This window comes from Staurois parvus, unplaced genomic scaffold, assembly GCF_062004578.1.
Source record: "Staurois parvus isolate SC_StPar_1 unplaced genomic scaffold, SC_StPar_1.0 ptg001976l, whole genome shotgun sequence".
NCBI classification, from domain to species: Eukaryota; Metazoa; Chordata; class Amphibia; order Anura; family Ranidae; genus Staurois; species Staurois parvus.
In genome coordinates, this window is record NW_028319772.1 from 63,855 (window position 1) to 82,247 (window position 18,393).

General features: G+C 51.1%; 1 protein-coding gene across 1 annotated transcript in view; it reads left to right on the top strand.

The window, feature by feature from the left end:
* Positions 1–17,947, top strand: part of LOC149433114 (uncharacterized) — a 67,453-nt gene extending 49,506 nt beyond the window's left edge. The window contains exons 8-9 of the mRNA XM_089664635.1: positions 6,780–6,890; positions 14,563–17,947. Of these exons, the coding sequence (XP_089520761.1) occupies positions 6,780–6,890; positions 14,563–14,589 (138 nt within the window). The 3' untranslated portion in view covers positions 14,590–17,947. The remainder of the gene's footprint in view (positions 1–6,779; positions 6,891–14,562) is intronic.
* Positions 17,948–18,393: the final 446 nt, after the last annotated feature.

An 18,393-nucleotide genomic window follows, 5' to 3' on the forward strand; every position in this document is an offset into this window, starting at 1 on the left:
GATGTTTATAAACAATGTTACTTTGTATCTCTCTCTCCCGTCTGATCGATGTTTATAAACAATGTTACTTTGTATCTCTCCATCCCCCGTCTGATCGATGTTTATAAACAATGTTACTTTGTATCTCTCCATCTCCCGTCTGATCGATGTTTATAAACAATGTTACTTTGTATCTCTCCATCTCCCGTCTGATCGATGTTTATAAACAATGTTACTTTGTATCTCTATCTCCCGTCTGATCGATGTTTATAAACAATGTTACTTTGTATCTCTCCGTCTCCCGTCTGATCGATGTTTATAAACAATGTTACTTTGTATCTCTCCGTCTCCCGTCTGATCGATGTTTATAAACAATGTTACTTTGTATCTCTATCTCCCGTCTGATCGACGTTTATAAACAATGTTACTTTGTATCTCTCCATCTCCCGTCTGATCGATGTTTATAAACAATGTTACTTTGTATCTCTCCATCTCCCGTCTGATCGATGTTTATAAACAATGTTACTTTGTATCTCTCCATCTCCCGTCTGATCGATGTTTATAAACAATGTTACTTTGTATCTCTCCATCTCCCGTCTGATCGATGTTTATAAACAATGTTACTTTGTATCTCTATCTCCCATCTGATCGATGTTTATAAACAATGTTACTTTGTATCTCCATCTCCCGTCTGATCGATGTTTATAAACAATGTTACTTTGTATCTCTATCTCCCGTCTGATCGACGTTTATAAACAATGTTACTTTGTATCTCCATCTCCCGTCTGATCGACGTTTATAAACAATGTTACTTTGTATCTCCATCTCCCGTCTGATCGACGTTTATAAACAATGTTACTTTGTATCTCTCTATCCCCGTCTGATCGATGTTTATAAACAATGTTACTTTGTATCTCTCCATCTCCCGTCTGATCGATGTTTATAAACAATGTTACTTTGTATCTCTCCATCTCCCATCTGATCGATGTTTATAAACAATGTTACTTTGTATCTCTCTATCTCCCGTCTGATCGATGTTTATAAACAATGTTACTTTGTATCTCTCTATCTCCCGTCTGATCGATGTTTATAAACAATGTTACTTTGTGTCTCCTTCTCCCGTCTGATCGATGTTTATAAACAATGTTACTTTGTATCTCCATCCCCCGACTGATCGATGTTTATAAACAATGTTACTTTGTATCTCTGTCTCCCGTCTGATCGATGTTTATAAACAATGTTACTTTGTATCTCTATCTCCCGTCTGATCGATGTTTATAAACAATGTTACTTTGTATCTCCGTCTCCCGTCTGATCGATGTTTATAAACAATGTTACTTTGTATCTCTATCTCCCGTCTGATCGATGTTTATAAACAATGTTACTTTGTATCTCTATCTCCCGTCTGATCGATGTTTATAAACAATGTTACTTTGTATCTCTCTATCTCCCGTCTGATCGATGTTTATAAACAATGTTACTTTGTATCTCTATCTCCCGTCTGATCGATGTTTATAAACAATGTTACTTTGTATCTCTCTATCCCCCGTCTGATCGATGTTTATAAACAATGTTACTTTGTATCTCTCCATCTCCCGTCTCATCGATGTTTTTAAACAATGTTACTTTGTATCTCTCTATCTCCCGTCTGATCGATGTTTATAAACAATGTTACTTTGTATCTCTCCATCTCCCGTCTGATCGATGTTTATAAACAATGTTACTTTGTATCTCCCGTCTGATCGATGTTTATAAACAATGTTACTTTGTATCTCTCCATCTCCCGTCTGATCGATGTTTATAAACAATGTTACTTTGTATCTCTCCATCTCCCGTCTGATCGATGTTTATAAACAATGTTACTTTGTATCTCTCCATCTCCCGTCTGATCAATGTTTATAAACAATGTTACTTTGTATATCTCTGTCTCCCGTCTGATCGATGTTTATAAACAATGTTACTTTGTATCTCTATCTCCCGTCTGATCGATGTTTATAAACAATGTTACTTTGTATCTCTCCATCTCCCGTCTGATCGATGTTTATAAACAATGTTACTTTGTATCTCTCTATCTCCCGTCTGATCGATGTTTATAAACAATGTTACTTTGTATCTCTCTATCTCCCGTCTGATCGATGTTTATAAACAATGTTACTTTGTATCTCTCTATCTCCCGTCTGATCGATGTTTATAAACAATGTTACTTTGTATCTCTCTATCTCCCGTCTGATCGATGTTTATAAACAATGTTACTTTGTATCTCTCTCTCTCCCGTCTGATCGATGTTTATAAACAATGTTACTTTGTATCTCTCCATCCCCCGTCTGATCGATGTTTATAAACAATGTTACTTTGTATCTCTCTATCTCCCGTCTGATCGATGTTTATAAACAATGTTACTTTGTATCTCTCTCTCTCCCGTCTGATCGATGTTTATAAACAATGTTACTCTCCCCCCTCTCTTTGTGTAAAAGAAATGAATGCTTACCTGTCCTGCCAATCATGCCGCTGAGTGCCACTTCTGGGGGTGTCAGTCTCTTTGGCCAATCACTGTGCTCAGCAGTTCCTCTTGCCAACCACTAGGTTACTGCAGCACACAGTACAGGACACCGGGGGCTTGGAGGTCAGTGGGAGGGACCAATAAGTGAAGATTGACACTCCCTGAAGTGTCGCGGGTTTCTGTTCATGGAGCTGTGGGCGGTGACTCTGGGGACAGGAAGGGGAAGAATTCTCTTCTTACATGGACACCATTTATAAGGTGACGGGGTCACTTTAAGGTAAAAACATGGCGTTGTGGCGTTACACTTGAAGTGACCATACAGTATGGCGTTGCGGCGTTGTGGCGTTACACTTGAAGTGACTGTACAGTATGGCGTTGCGGCGTTGTGGCGTTACACTTGAAGTGACCGTACAGTATGACGTTGCAGCGTTGTGGTGTTACACTTGAAGTGACCGTACAGTATGGCGTTGCGGCGTTGTGGCGTTAAACTTGAAGTGACTGTACAGTATGGCGTTGTGGCGTTACACTTGAAGTGACCGTACAGTATGACGTTGCAGCGTTGTGGCGTTACACTTGAAGTGACCATACAGTATGGCGTTGTGGCGTTACACTTGAAGTGACCGTACAGTATGACGTTGCAGCATTGTGGCGTTACACTTGAAGTGACCGTACAGTATGGCGTTGCGGCGTTGTGGCGTTACACTTGAAGTGACTGTACAGTATGGCGTTGCAGCGTTGTGGCGTTACACTTGAAGTGACCATACAGTATGGTGTTGCGGCGTTACACTTGAAGTGACCGTACAGTATGACGTTGCAGCGTTGTGGCGTTACACTTGAAGTGACCGTACAGTATGGTGTTGCGGCATTGTGGCGTTACACTTGAAGTGACCGTACAGTATGGCGTTGCGGCGTTGCGGCGTTACACTTGAAGTGACCGTACAGTATGGTGTTGCGGCGTTGTGGCGTTACACTTTCAGTGACCGTACAGTATGGTGTTGCGGCATTGTGGCGTTACACTTGAAGTGACCGTACAGTATGGCGTTGCGGCGTTGCGGCGTTACACTTGAAGTGACCGTACAGTATGGTGTTGCGGCGTTGCGGCGTTACACTTGAAGTGACCGTACAGTATGGCGTTGCGGCGTTGTGGCGTTACACTTGAAGTGACCGTACAGTATGGCGTTGCGGCGTTGCGGCGTTACACTTGAAGTGACCGTACAGTATGGTGTTGCGGCGTTGTGGCGTTACACTTTCAGTGACCGTACAGTATGGCGTTGCGGCGTTGTGGCGTTACACTTGAAGTGACCATACAGTATGGTGTTGCGGCGTTGTGGCGTTACACTTGAAGTGACTGTACAGTATGGCGTTGCGGCGTTGTGGCGTTACACTTGAAGTGACCATACAGTATGGTGTTGCGGCGTATTGGCGTTGCGGCGTTACACTTGAAGTGACCGTACAGTATGACGTTGCGGCGTTGTGGCGTTACACTTGAAGTGACCGTACAGTATGGCGTTGCAGCGTTGTGGCGTTACACTTGAAGTGACCGTACAGTATGACGTTGCAGCGTTGTGGCGTTACACTTTCAGTGACCGTACAGTATGGCGTTGCGGCATTGTGGCGTTACACTTGAAGTCACCGTACAGTATGGCGTTGCGGCGTTACACTTGAAGTGACCGTACAGTATGGTGTTGCGGCGTTGCGGCGTTACACTTGAAGTGACCGTACAGTATGGCGTTGCGGCGTTGTGGCGTTACACTTTCAGTGACCGTACAGTATGGTGTTGCGGCGTTGCGGCGTTACACTTGAAGTGACCGTACAGTATGGCGTTGCGGCGTTGTGGCGTTACACTTGAAGTGACCGTACAGTATGGCGTTGCGGCGTTGTGGCGTTACACTTGAAGTGACCGTACAGTATGGCGTTGCGGCATTGTGGCGTTACACTTGAAGTGACCGTACAGTATGGTGTTGCGGCGTTGCGGCGTTACACTTGAAGTGACCGTACAGTATGGCGTTGCGGCGTTGCGGCGTTACACTTTCAGTGACCGTACAGTATGGCGTTGCGGCGTTGTGGCGTTACACTTGAAGTGACCGTACAGTATGGCGTTGCGGCGTTACACTTGAAGTGACCGTACAGTATGGCGTTGCGGCGTTGTGGCGTTACACTTCAAGTGACTGTACAGTATGGCGTTGCGGCGTTGTGGCGTTACACTTGAAGTGACCATACAGTATGGTGTTGCGGCGTTGTGGCGTTACACTTTCAGTGACCGTACAGTATGGCGTTGCGGCGTTGTGGCGTTACACTTGAAGTGACTGTACAGTATGGCGTTGCAGCGTTGTGGCGTTACACTTGAAGTGACCGTACAGTATGGTGTTGCGGCGTTACACTTGAAGTGACCGTACAGTATGGTGTTGCGGCGTTGCGGCGTTACACTTGAAGTGACCGTACAGTATGGCGTTGCGGCGTTGTGGCGTTACACTTGAAGTGACCGTACAGTATGGCGTTGCGGCGTTGTGGCGTTACACTTGAAGTGACTGTACAGTATGGCGTTGCGGCGTTACACTTGAAGTGATCGTACAGTATGGCGTTGCAGCGTTGTGGCGTTACACTTGAAGTGACCGTACAGTATGGCGTTGCGGCGTTGCGGCGTTACACTTGAAGTGACCGTACAGTATGGCGTTGCGGCGTTGTGGCGTTACACTTGAAGTGACCGTACAGTATGGCGTTGCGGCGTTGTGGCGTTACACTTGAAGTGACCGTACAGTATGGCGTTGCGGCGTTACACTTGAAGTGATCGTACAGTATGGCGTTGCAGCGTTGTGGCGTTACACTTGAAGTGACCGTACTGTATGGTGTTGCGGCGTTGCGGCGTTACACTTGAAGTGACCGTACAGTATGGTGTTGCGGCGTTGCGGCGTTACACTTGAAGTGACCGTACAGTATGGCGTTGTGGCGTTGTGGCGTTACACTTGAAGTGACCGTACAGTATGGCGTTGCGGCGTTGTGGCGTTACACTTGAAGTGACCGTACAGTATGGCGTTGTGGCGTTACACTTGAAGTGACTGTACAGTATGGCGTTGCGGCGTTGTGGCGTTACACTTGAAGTGACCGTACAGTATGGCGTTGCGGCATTGTGGCGTTACACTTGAAGTGACTGTACAGTATGGCGTTGTGGCGTTACACTTTCAGTGACTGTACAGTATGGCGTTGCGGCGTTGTGGCGTTACACTTGAAGTGACCGTACAGTATGGCGTTGTGGCGTTACACTTTCAGTGACTGTACAGTATGGCGTTGCGGCGTTGTGGCGTTACACTTTCAGTGACTGTACAGTATGGCGTTGCGGCGTTACACTTGAAGTGACCGTACAGTATGGCGTTGTGGCGTTACACTTGAAGTCACCGTACAGTATGGCGTTGCGGCGTTACACTTGAAGTGACTGTACAGTATGGCGTTGCGGCGTTGTGGCGTTACACTCAAAGTGACCGTACAGTATGGCGTTGTGGCGTTACACTTTCAGTGACTGTACAGTATGGCGTTGCGGCGTTGTGGCGTTACACTTTCAGTGACAGTACAGTATGGCGTTGCGGCGTTACACTTGAAGTGACTGTACAGTATGGCGTTGCGGCGTTGCGGCGTTGTGGCGTTACACTCAAAGTGACCGTACAGTATGGCGTTGTGGCGTTGTGGCGTTACACTTGAAGTGACCGTACAGTATGGCGTTGCGGCGTTACACTTTCAGTGACTGTACAGTATGGCGTTGCGGCGTTGTGGCGTTACACTTTCAGTGACTGTACAGTATGGCGTTGCGGCGTTGTGGCGTTACACTTTCAGTGACAGTACAGTATGGCGTTGCGGCGTTACACTTGAAGTGACTGTACAGTATGGCGTTGCGGCGTTGCGGCGTTGTGGCGTTACACTCAAAGTGACCGTACAGTATGGCGTTGTGGCGTTGTGGCGTTACACTTGAAGTGACCGTACAGTATGGCGTTGCGGCGTTACACTTTCAGTGACTGTACAGTATGGCGTTGCGGCGTTGTGGCGTTACACTTTCAGTGACTGTACAGTATGGCGTTGTGGCGTTACACTTTCAGTGACTGTACAGTATGGCGTTGCGGCGTTGTGGCGTTACACTTTCAGTGACTGTACAGTATGGCGTTGCGGCGTTGTGGCGTTGTGGCGTTACACTCAAAGTGACCGTACAGTGATGGGAATCCAGAACCGCAAATATGTGGTGAGACTTCCTGTAGGCGATGTGACCGGAGTGCAGGGAGATGCTTCCTCTAATGTGTATTTCCTCCAATCACAGGAGGCGGTGGGGAGGATGAAGAGGAACTCCAACAACCGCAACACCAAGAATGGACAGAACAAGCGGAAGAGCGGATGGAGAAGTGCCATTGCTTCAGTCCCGGCCGTGAAGGTAAATGTCCAATCTAACTGTCCAATGGGTGAAGAGTCATGGAGGTGACCGTGGGTTCAGGTGGAACTCCAGCCACTCAGATTTGTACAGAACTGGGGGGAGGGGACTAATAGATTTGAACCCTGATTGGACGATGATGGAGCAGCGCTTATCCAGCAATGGGCCATCTCTATTGGCCTGCACCTTGCCTGGGTTCTTAGTTAGGGACTAGTGCCGGCACCCGGGGCCCATACCCTGCATGTCTTGTCTGTTGCCCTGGGGCCCGATGCCGCCATTGTGCTTGCGGTGCTCTTCTTGCTTCTTGGAATTCCAACATTCCAGGCTGAGTATCCCGCCTACAGATGTCCGTTCTATTCACTCGTGGAGAATCAGGGGGAGGAGCCTGTGGCAGCAGCCTATCATTTGCAGCACCTTTTCTTGTGACTGCTGCTTTGATTTCCGGTAAGAAACTGTCTGTGAAAGGAGACAGTGGCAGTGGGCCCCGGGGCACCAGGCAAGAGATGTGGGGGGCATGCCCCTGGTGCCCGGCACTAGTGACACCCGTGATTAGGGGACAGTGAAGGAAAAGATCTGTTTTTTCAGTCCCCAGTCTCCAACCGGGTCTGTGGTATGGTCCTCGGTCTCCAACCGGGTCTGTGGTATGGTCCTCGGTCTCCAACCGGGTCTGTGGTATGGTCCTCGGTCTCCAACCGGGTCTGTGGTATGGTCCTCGGTCTCCGACCAGGTCTGTGGTATGGTCCCCGGTCTCCGACCAGGTCTGTGGTATGGTCCCCGGTCTCCGACCAGGTCTGTGGTATGGTCCTCGGTCTCCGACCAGGTCTGTGGTATGGTCCTCGGTCTCCGACCAGGTCTGTGGTATGGTCCCCGGTCTCCGACCAGGTCTGTGGTATGGTCCTCGGTCTCCGACCAGGTCTGTGGTATGGTCCTCGGTCTCCGACCAGGTCTGTGGTATGGTCCCCGGTCTCCGACCAGGTCTGTGGTATGGTCCTCGGTCTCCGACCAGGTCTGTGGTATGGTCCCCGGTCTCCGACCAGGTCTGTGGTATGGTCCTCGGTCTCCGACCAGGTCTGTGGTATGGTCCTCGGTCTCCGACCAGGTCTGTGGTATGGTCCTCGGTGTCCGACCAGGTCTGTGGTATGGTCCTCGGTCTCCGACCAGGTCTGTGGTATGGTCCTCGGTCTCCGACCAGGTCTGTGGTATGGTCCTCGGTCTCCGACCAGGTCTGTGGTATGGTCCTCGGTCTCCGACCAGGTCTGTGGTATGGTCCTCGGTCTCCGACCAGGTCTGTGGTATGGTCCCCGGTCTCCGACCAGGTCTGTGGTATGGTCCTCGGTCTCCGACCAGGTCTGTGGTATGGTCCTCGGTCTCCGACCAGGTCTGTGGTATGGTCCCCGGTCTCCGACCAGGTCTGTGGTATGGTCCTCGGTCTCCGACCAGGTCTGTGGTATGGTCCTCGGTCTCCGACCAGGTCTGTGGTATGGTCCTCGGTCTCCGACCAGGTCTGTGGTATGGTCCTCGGTCTCCGACCAGGTCTGTGGTATGGTCCTCGGTCTCCGACCAGGTCTGTGGTATGGTCCCCGGTCTCCGACCAGGTCTGTGGTATGGTCCTCGGTCTCCGACCAGGTCTGTGGTATGGTCCTCGGTCTCCGACCAGGTCTGTGGTATGGTCCCCGGTCTCCGACCAGGTCTGTGGTATGGTCCCCGGTCTCCGACCAGGTCTGTGGTATGGTCCTCGGTCTCCGACCAGGTCTGTGGTATGGTCCCCGGTCTCCGACCAGGTCTGTGGTATGGTCCTCGGTCTCCGACCAGGTCTGTGGTATGGTCCCCGGTCTCCGACCAGGTCTGTGGTATGGTCCCCAGTCTCCAACCGGGTCTGTGGTATGGTCCTCGGTCTCCAACCGGGTCTGTGGTATGGTCCTCGGTCTCCAACCGGGTCTGTGGTATGGTCCTCGGTCTCCGACCAGGTCTGTGGTATGGTCCTCGGTCTCCGACCAGGTCTGTGGTATGGTCCCCGGTCTCCGACCAGGTCTGTGGTATGGTCCTCGGTCTCCGACCAGGTCTGTGTTATGGTCCTCGGTCTCCGACCAGGTCTGTGGTATGGTCCCCGGTCTCCGACCAGGTCTGTGGTATGGTCCTCGGTCTCCGACCAGGTCTGTGGTATAATCCCCGGTCTCCGACCAGGTCTGTGGTATGGTCCTCGGTCTCCGACCAGGTCTGTGGTATAATCCCCGGTCTCCGACCAGGTCTGTGGTATGGTCCTCGGTCTCCGACCAGGTCTGTGGTATGGTCCTCGGTCTCCGACCAGGTCTGTGGTTTGGTCCCCGGTCTCCGACCAGGTCTGTGGTATGGTCCTCGGTCTCCGACCAGGTCTGTGGTATGGTCCCCGGTCTCCGACCAGGTCTGTGGTATGGTCCTCGGTCTCCGACCAGGTCTGTGGTATAATCCCCGGTCTCCGACCAGGTCTGTGGTATGGTCCTCGGTCTCCGACCAGGTCTGTGGTATGGTCCTCGGTCTCCGACCAGGTCTGTGGTATGGTCCCCGGTCTCCGACCAGGTCTGTGGTATGGTCCTCGGTCTCCGACCAGGTCTGTGGTATGGTCCCCGGTCTCCGACCAGGTCTGTGGTATGGTCCTCGGTCTCCGACCAGGTCTGTGGTATGGTCCTCGGTCTCCGACCAGGTCTGTGGTATGGTCCTCGGTCTCCGACCAGGTCTGTGGTATGGTCCTCGGTCTCCGACCAGGTCTGTGGTATGGTCCTCGGTCTCCGACCAGGTCTGTGGTATGGTCCTCGGTCTCCGAACAGGTCTGTGGTATGGTCCTCGGTCTCCGACCAGGTCTGTGGTATGGTCCTCGGTCTCCGACCAGGTCTGTGGTATGGTCCTCGGTCTCCGACCAGGTCTGTGGTATGGTCCTCGGTCTCCGACCAGGTCTGTGGTATGGTCCTCGGTCTCCGACCAGGTCTGTGGTATGGTCCTCGGTCTCCGACCAGGTCTGTGGTATGGTCCTCGGTCTCCGAACAGGTCTGTGGTATGGTCCTCGGTCTCCGACCAGGTCTGTGGTATGGTCCTCGGTCTCCGACCAGGTCTGTGGTATGGTCCTCGGTCTCCGACCAGGTCTGTGGTATGTTCCTCGGTCTCCGACCAGGTCTGTGGTATGGTCCTCGGTCTCCGACCAGGTCTGTGGTATGGTCCCCGGTCTCCGACCAGGTCTGTGGTATGGTCCTCGGTCTCCGACCAGGTCTGTGGTATGGTCCCCGGTCTCCGACCAGGTCTGTGGTGTGCCCCCAGTCTCCAGCCACACCTGTGGAGTACTCCCGATCTCCAACCACATCTGTAGTATGCCCCTAGTCTTCAGGCACACTTGAAGAGTGCTCCCGATCTCCAAGCACGCCTGCAGTATGTATCCAGTCTCCAACCACACCTGTAATATGCCCCTAGTCTTCAGGAATACCTGAGGGATACTCCTGGTTTCCCACCATACCTGTGGTATGTCTCCAGTCTCCAATCGTCAACCACATCTGTGGTACGTCCTCAGTCCCTAACTACGCTTTTGGCATATCCCCAATCTCCAACCATGCCCGTGGCATATCCCCAGTCTCCAATTATGCATGCAGTACGTTTCAAATTTTCTACCATACCTGTTTTTTTTTCTCCTCAGTCCCCAACCACACCTGTGGTATGCCACCAGTCTCCAACCAAGTCTGTGGTATATCCCCAGTCTCCAACCAGGTCTGTGGTATGTCCCCAGTCTCCAACCAGGTCTGTGGTATGTCCCCAGTCTCCAACCAAGTCTGTGGTATATCCCCAGTCTCCAACCAGGTCTGTGGTATGTCCCCAGTCTCCAACCAAGTCTGTGGTATATCCCCAGTCTCCAACCAGGTCTGTGGTATGTCCCCAGTCTCCAGCCAGGTCTGTGGTATGTCCCCAGTCTCCAACCAGGTCTGTGGTATGTCCCCAGTCTCCAGCCAGGTCTGTGGTATGTCCCCAGTCTCCAACCAGGTCTGTGGTATGTCCCCAGTCTCCAACCAGGTCTGTGGTATGTCCCCAGTCTCCAACCAGGTCTGTGGTATGTCCCCAGTCTCCAACCAGGTCTGTGGTATGTCCCCAGTCTCCAACCAGGTCTGTGGTATATCCCCAGTCTAATCATTTCTATGGTGTGTATGTCCCCAGTGTCCAACCATGTCTGTGGCATGCTCCAGTTTCCAACCACACCTGTGGTATGTCCCCGGTTTTCAGTTACACCCATGGTACATCCCCAGTCTCCAACCCAGACCTGTGGCACGTCCCCCAGTCTCCAACCCAGACCTGTGGCACATCCCCCAGTCTCCAACCCAGACCCGTGGCACGTCCCCCAGTCTCCAACCCAGACCTGTGGCACGTCCCCCAGTCTCCAACCCAGACCCGTGGCACGTCCCCCAGTCTCCAACCCAGACCCGTGGCACGTCCCCCAGTCTCCAACCCAGACCCGTGGCACGTCCCCCAGTCTCCAACCCAGACCCGTGGCACGTCCCCCAGTCTCCAACCCAGACCCGTGGCACGTCCCCCAGTCTCCAACCCAGACCCGTGGCACGTCCCCCAGTCTCCAACTCAGACCCGTGGCACGTCCCCCAGTCTCCAACCCAGACCCGTGGCACGTCCCCCAGTCTCCAACCCAGACCCGTGGCACGTCCCCCAGTCTCCAACCCAGACCCGTGGCACGTCCCCCAGTCTCCAACCCAGACCTGTGGGGCATGTCCCCCAGTCTCCAACCCAGACCTTTGGCACGTCCCCCAGTCTCCAACCCAGACCCGTGGCACGTCCCCCAGTCTCCAACCCAGACCCGTGGCACGTCCCCCAGTCTCCAACCCAGACCCGTGGCACGTCCCCCAGTCTCCAACCCAGACCCGTGGCACGTCCCCCAGTCTCCAACCCAGACCCGTGGCACGTCCCTCAGTCTCCAACCCAGACCCGTGGCACGTCCCTCAGTCTCCAACCCAGACCTGTGGGGCATGTCCCCCAGTCTCCAACCCAGACCCGTGGCACGTCCCCCAGTCTCCAACCCAGACCCGTGGCATGTCCCCCAGTCTCCAACCCAGACCCGTGGCACGTCCCCCAGTCTCCAACCCAGACCTGTGGGGCACGTCCCCCAGTCTCCAACCCAGACCTGTGGCACGTCCCCCAGTCTCCAACCCAGACCTGTGGCACGTCCCCCAGTCTCCATCCACCTTTTTATAGTATGTTCGATATCCAGTAAGCTGACCATTATCCATGGACCTCCATCACCAGTTGTATTCCTAGATTTACCAGCAGGGGGGGCCTCTGCAGAATATTCTTGTTCATTGAGGATTCCATTGAGGATCGGGTGTAATATGTAAAGCCACACACTCCGTTTTTCCATGAAAAGGGTTTGTTTACAGATATTTTTAACATTTCTGGGTCTGTATATAAAGGAAATGATATCGCCGTCCACCCAGTGAATCCACATCTATTCTGTGCGAAAAGGACAAAAACAAATGTTCTGCAGGATATGTCCTCTTCTGAGCGAATATTTTATTATAAACCATTGGTTACAGTTATTACCACCCCCCACCTTCATGTGTTCCATAGAATTGTGACATTGTATCTCTTCTTACAAAGCCAATTGCATTTCCCATGCTCCTTCGCTCCATCTAGTGGCCATAATCTGGTACTTTACTGCTGTCACATAAAAGCACCTTTCGTTCAGAAGAGGAAATGGCCCAAAGAACATTCGTTGTTACCCGTCCAGATTTGCTGGACGAATTTATAAATGGCCTCCACTGTATTGTATCGAATATACACGTGTTATATATATATATATATTGGGAAGTAGAGTTGGGCTCTATGTTCCAGTCAGTCAAAGTTCGACTAGAACGTGGGCCGTTTGTGTGTTCGCTGAACACACGAACCGTACGGGCTTTCGGAGGACTGTTCTCCCGCCAGACCCCTCAATGCGCTGCGCCCTGATTGGTCAACAGGTGAACCCCAACCCCTTATGACATCATGACAGTATTTAAGAACCGTCATCGGGGAGCAGCTGTCAGACGGCCGGGAATCGGCGTTGCGAGTGGAGGGGTTTCTTTCTTCTCGCTTCGGGGTGGCAGTGGCGGTGGGCGATTGACGGTTTTTTTTTTTTGATTGACGTTGAATCTACTTCAGAGAGACATTTTTTTTTTTTCCTTTTTTATTTTTGATTGAGGTTGGATCTACTTTGGGGGACTTTTTTTTTTGTTTTTGTTTGTAATAAAGGACTTGTCAGAGACTTTCCCGTCGTTTTTTTACACTACACTTTTTTTTTTTTTTTTATGTGAATGGGTAGTGGTACTATGTACCCCATACTCATTCACACACAGACCCCCACAACCAAGGGAAGAGGCCCTTGTCACCATCAACATGGGGACAAGGTGCTGCGGGGGGCAGTCCTGAGGAAGGGCACATGTCCCCGAAACGCGTCAGAGGACCGAACTCCCCACCAGTCGGGTACTATGTCATCACGCTGGGCCATATCAGTGGTTTTACAGGCTTTTATATCCATCTATTTTTGGGAGTATGTTTTTCATTTTTTAATAAACCTTGGATAATGAGCTAGGTGTTTGCGCCCCCTGTGTGCTTCTTTTTCGAGGGGGAGGCCCCCTGCCCCACAGCACCCCCCCATGATGAGGGCATGTGGCCTGGTATGGTTCAGGAGGGGGCGCTCGCTCATCCCCTCTTTCCTGACCTGCTGGGCCGCATGCTCAGATAAGGGTCTGGAATGGATTTGGGGTGGCCAAAGTATTTTTTAAATGGCATGGGGGATCCCCTCAAAATCCATACCAGACCCGAAAGGCTTGGTATGTATGGGAGGGGGGACCCAACGCCATTTAAAAAAATATATATTTTGGTGTGGGGGGTTCCCCTCAAAATCCATACCAGACCCGAAAGGCTTGGTATGGATGGGAGGGGGGACCCAACGCCATTTAAAAAAAAAAATATTTTGGTGTGGGGGGTTCCCCTCAAAATCCATACCAGACCCGAAAGGCTTGGTATGTATGGGAGGGGGGACCCAACGCCATTTAAAAAAAAAAATATTTTGGTGTGGGGGGTTCCCCTCAAAATCCATACCAGACCCGAAAGGCTTGGTATGGATGGGAGGGGGGACCCAACGCCATTTAAAAAAAATATATATATTTTGGAGTGGGGGTTCCCCTCAAAATCCATACCAGACCCAAAGTGTTTCTTTTTTAAATTCTTGGGCAATGCCGACAATTATTTTTTCATTCAGCTGTCAGTCGGGAACCCCACAGACAGCGGAAACATGAATGAAAGTCTCACTACTAAAATACCGTGTGACGTCATCATGGAACTCAGCCGGGTTGTAGTCACTGAGCGGGATCGCACCACATACTCAGATGCAGGAAGACACCGCTCAGTAAACTGTTTGAAGTTCGCGGTCGAACATTCTGTAGGTTCAGATGTTCGACCATGAACCGAACAGGCGGGGGGGATGTTCAGACCATCGCTTTTGGGAAGTCATATGGTGAGTCCTGAATATTTTTTCCTAGCTATTTACTAAATATACCGTCGCTGTTTGGACTGGGAAGTTTAGGTGTGGGGGAGGGGACTGCCACCTTTGCTGTTTTCTTCTAATAATAATAATGTGTGTTTTTTTTGTTTTTGTTTTTTTTTATTTCATTTCTAGACTGACACTCTGTTCTCCCTGGCCTGAATTCTCCGACTTCTCTGCTGGGTTCCGGACTGAGACTCTCTCCTCCCTGGCCTGAATTCTCCGACTTCTCTGCTGGATTCAAGACTGAGACTCTCTCCTCCATGACCTGAATTCTCCGACTTCTCTGCTGGATTCAAGACTGAGACTCTCTCCTCCATGGCCTGAATTCTCCGACTTCTCTGCTGGATTCAAGACTGGGACTCTCTCCTCCATGGCCTGAATTCTCCGACTTCTCTGCTGGGTTCCAGACTGAGACTCTCTCCTCCATGGCCTGAATTCTCCGACTTCTCTGCTGGATTCCAGACTGAGACTCTCTCCTCCATGGCCTGAATTCTCCGACTTCTCTGCTGGATTCAAGACTGAGACTCTCTCCTCCATGGCCTGAATTCTCCGACTTCTCTGCTGGATTCAAGACTGAGACTCTCTCCTCCATGGCCTGAATTCTCCGACTTCTCTGCTGGATTCCAGACTGGGACTCTCTCCTCCATGACCTGAATTCTCAGACTTCTCTGCTGGATTCAAGACTGGGACTCTCTCCTCCATGGCCTGAATTCTCCGACTTCTCTCCTGGGTTCCAGACTGAGACTCTCTCCTCCATGGCCTGAATTCTCCGACTTCTCTGCTGGATTCCAGACTGAGACTCTCTCCTCCCTGGCCTGAATTCTCCGACTTCTCTGCTGGATTCAAGACTGAGACTCTCTCCTCCATGGCCTGAATTCTCCGACTTCTCTGCTGGGTTCCGGACTGAGTCTCTCTCCTCCCTGGCCTGAATTCTCCGACTTCTCTGCTGGATTCAAGACTGAGACTCTCTCCTCCATGGCCTGAATTCTCCGACTTCTCTGCTGGGTTCCAGACTGAGACTCTCTCCTCCATGGCCTGAATTCTCCGACTTCTCTGCTGGATTCAAGACTGAGACTCTCTCCTCCATGGCCTGAATTCTCCGACTTCTCTGCTGGATTCCAGACTGGGACTCTCTCCTCCATGACCTGAATTCTCAGACTTCTCTGCTGGATTCAAGACTGGGACTCTCTAATCCATGGCCTGAATTCTCCGACTTCTCTCCTGGGTTCCAGACTGAGACTCTCTCCTCCATGGCCTGAATTCTCCGACTTCTCTGCTGGATTCAAGACTGAGACTCTCTCCTCCATGGCCTGAATTCTCCGACTTCTCTGCTGGGTTCCGGACTGAGACTCTCTCCTCCCTGGCCTGAATTCTCCGACTTCTCTGCTGGATTCAAGACTGAGACTCTCTCCTCCATGGCCTGAATTCTCCGACTTCTCTGCTGGGTTCCAGACTGAGACTCTCTCCTCCATGGCCTGAATTCTCCGACTTCTCTGCTGGATTCAAGACTGAGACTCTCTCCTCCATGGCCTGAATTCTCCGACTTCTCTGCTGGATTCCAGACTGGGACTCTCTCCTCCATGACCTGAATTCTCAGACTTCTCTGCTGGATTCAAGACTGGGACTCTCTCCTCCATGGCCTGAATTCTCCGACTTCTCTCCTGGGTTCCAGACTGAGACTCTCTCCTCCATGGCCTGAATTCTCCGACTTCTCTGCTGGATTCAAGACTGAGACTCTCTCCTCCATGGCCTGAATTCTCCAACTTCTCTGCTGGATTCAAGACTGAGACTCTCTCCTCCATGGCCTGAATTCTCCGACTTCTCTGCTGGGTTCCAGACTGAGACTCTCTCCTCCATGGCCTGAATTCTCCGACTTCTCTGCTGGGTTCCAGACTGAGACTCTCTCCTCCATGACCTGAATTCTCCGACTTCTCTGCTGGGTTCCAGACTGAGACTCTCTCCTCCCTGGCCTGAATTCTCCGACTTCTCTGCTGGGTTCCAGACTGAGACTCTCTCCTCCCTGGCCTGAATTCTCCGACTTCTCTGCTGGGTTCCAGACTGAGACTCTCTCCTCCCTGGCCTGAATTCTCCGACTTCTCTGCTGGATTCAAGACTGAGACTCTCTCCTCCATGGCCTGAATTCTCCGACTTCTCTGCTGGGTTCCGGACTGAGTCTCTCTCCTCCCTGGCCTGAATTCTCCGACTTCTCTGCTGGATTCAAGACTGAGACTCTCTCCTCCATGGCCTGAATTCTCCGACTTCTCTGCTGGGTTCCAGACTGAGACTCTCTCCTCCATGGCCTGAATTCTCCGACTTCTCTGCTGGATTCAAGACTGAGACTCTCTCCTCCATGGCCTGAATTCTCCGACTTCTCTGCTGGATTCCAGACTGGGACTCTCTCCTCCATGACCTGAATTCTCAGACTTCTCTGCTGGATTCAAGACTGGGACTCTCTAATCCATGGCCTGAATTCTCCGACTTCTCTCCTGGGTTCCAGACTGAGACTCTCTCCTCCATGGCCTGAATTCTCCGACTTCTCTGCTGGATTCAAGACTGAGACTCTCTCCTCCATGGCCTGAATTCTCCGACTTCTCTGCTGGGTTCCGGACTGAGACTCTCTCCTCCCTGGCCTGAATTCTCCGACTTCTCTGCTGGATTCAAGACTGAGACTCTCTCCTCCATGGCCTGAATTCTCCGACTTCTCTGCTGGGTTCCAGACTGAGACTCTCTCCTCCATGGCCTGAATTCTCCGACTTCTCTGCTGGATTCAAGACTGAGACTCTCTCCTCCATGGCCTGAATTCTCCGACTTCTCTGCTGGATTCCAGACTGGGACTCTCTCCTCCATGACCTGAATTCTCAGACTTCTCTGCTGGATTCAAGACTGGGACTCTCTCCTCCATGGCCTGAATTCTCCGACTTCTCTCCTGGGTTCCAGACTGAGACTCTCTCCTCCATGGCCTGAATTCTCCGACTTCTCTGCTGGATTCAAGACTGAGACTCTCTCCTCCATGGCCTGAATTCTCCAACTTCTCTGCTGGATTCCAGACTGAGACTCTCTCCTCCATGGCCTGAATTCTCCGACTTCTCTGCTGGGTTCCAGACTGAGACTCTCTCCTCCATGGCCTGAATTCTCCGACTTCTCTGCTGGGTTCCAGACTGAGACTCTCTCCTCCATGACCTGAATTCTCCGACTTCTCTGCTGGGTTCCAGACTGAGACTCTCTCCTCCATGGCCTGAATTCTCCGACTTCTCTGCTGGGTTCCAGACTGAGACTCTCTCCTCCCTGGCCTGAATTCTCCGACTTCTCTGCTGGGTTCCAGACTGAGACTCTCTCCTCCGTGGCCTGAATTCTCCGACTTCTCTGCTGGATTCCGGCCCCATGGAGGCCTATCTGACCATCTATGAACTTCCATAGTAGTGAAGACATTTTATATCCAGATTTATAGCCCAGTATATACACCCAGCCACGCCCATACTCTGATATATCAATAAACGTATTCATGTGTGTATCCACATTGAAGTGTCAGCTCTTCTGCCTGGAATAAGAAGTTGAGGCGATTGTACTCATGGCGTTGTATGGTAGAAGGAAACAATCATTACTATTCATAATAAATAATATTTGAGGTATTTTTATACAACAGAAAACTCGTTCACCGATCATTGGCCATCGTTACATTGTTACATAGTCACACAGTTACACACATATATATATATATATATATATATACACATTTATTTTTTTTTAGATATATTGAATGCGGCCAAAATTGTAGCATTTCAAACATATGTCAATATATTTGGGAAGAATGTTTTTGAAATATATTTTTCTTCCACGTGGGTCATTAGACCTTTGAAGGTACGCTGTGGTATCTGCCGCCAAGTTGTCAGTAGCAGATCCTTTAAGTCCTGTAAGTTGGGAGGTGGGGCCTCCATGGATCTCCTGTAAGTTGGGTGGTGGGGC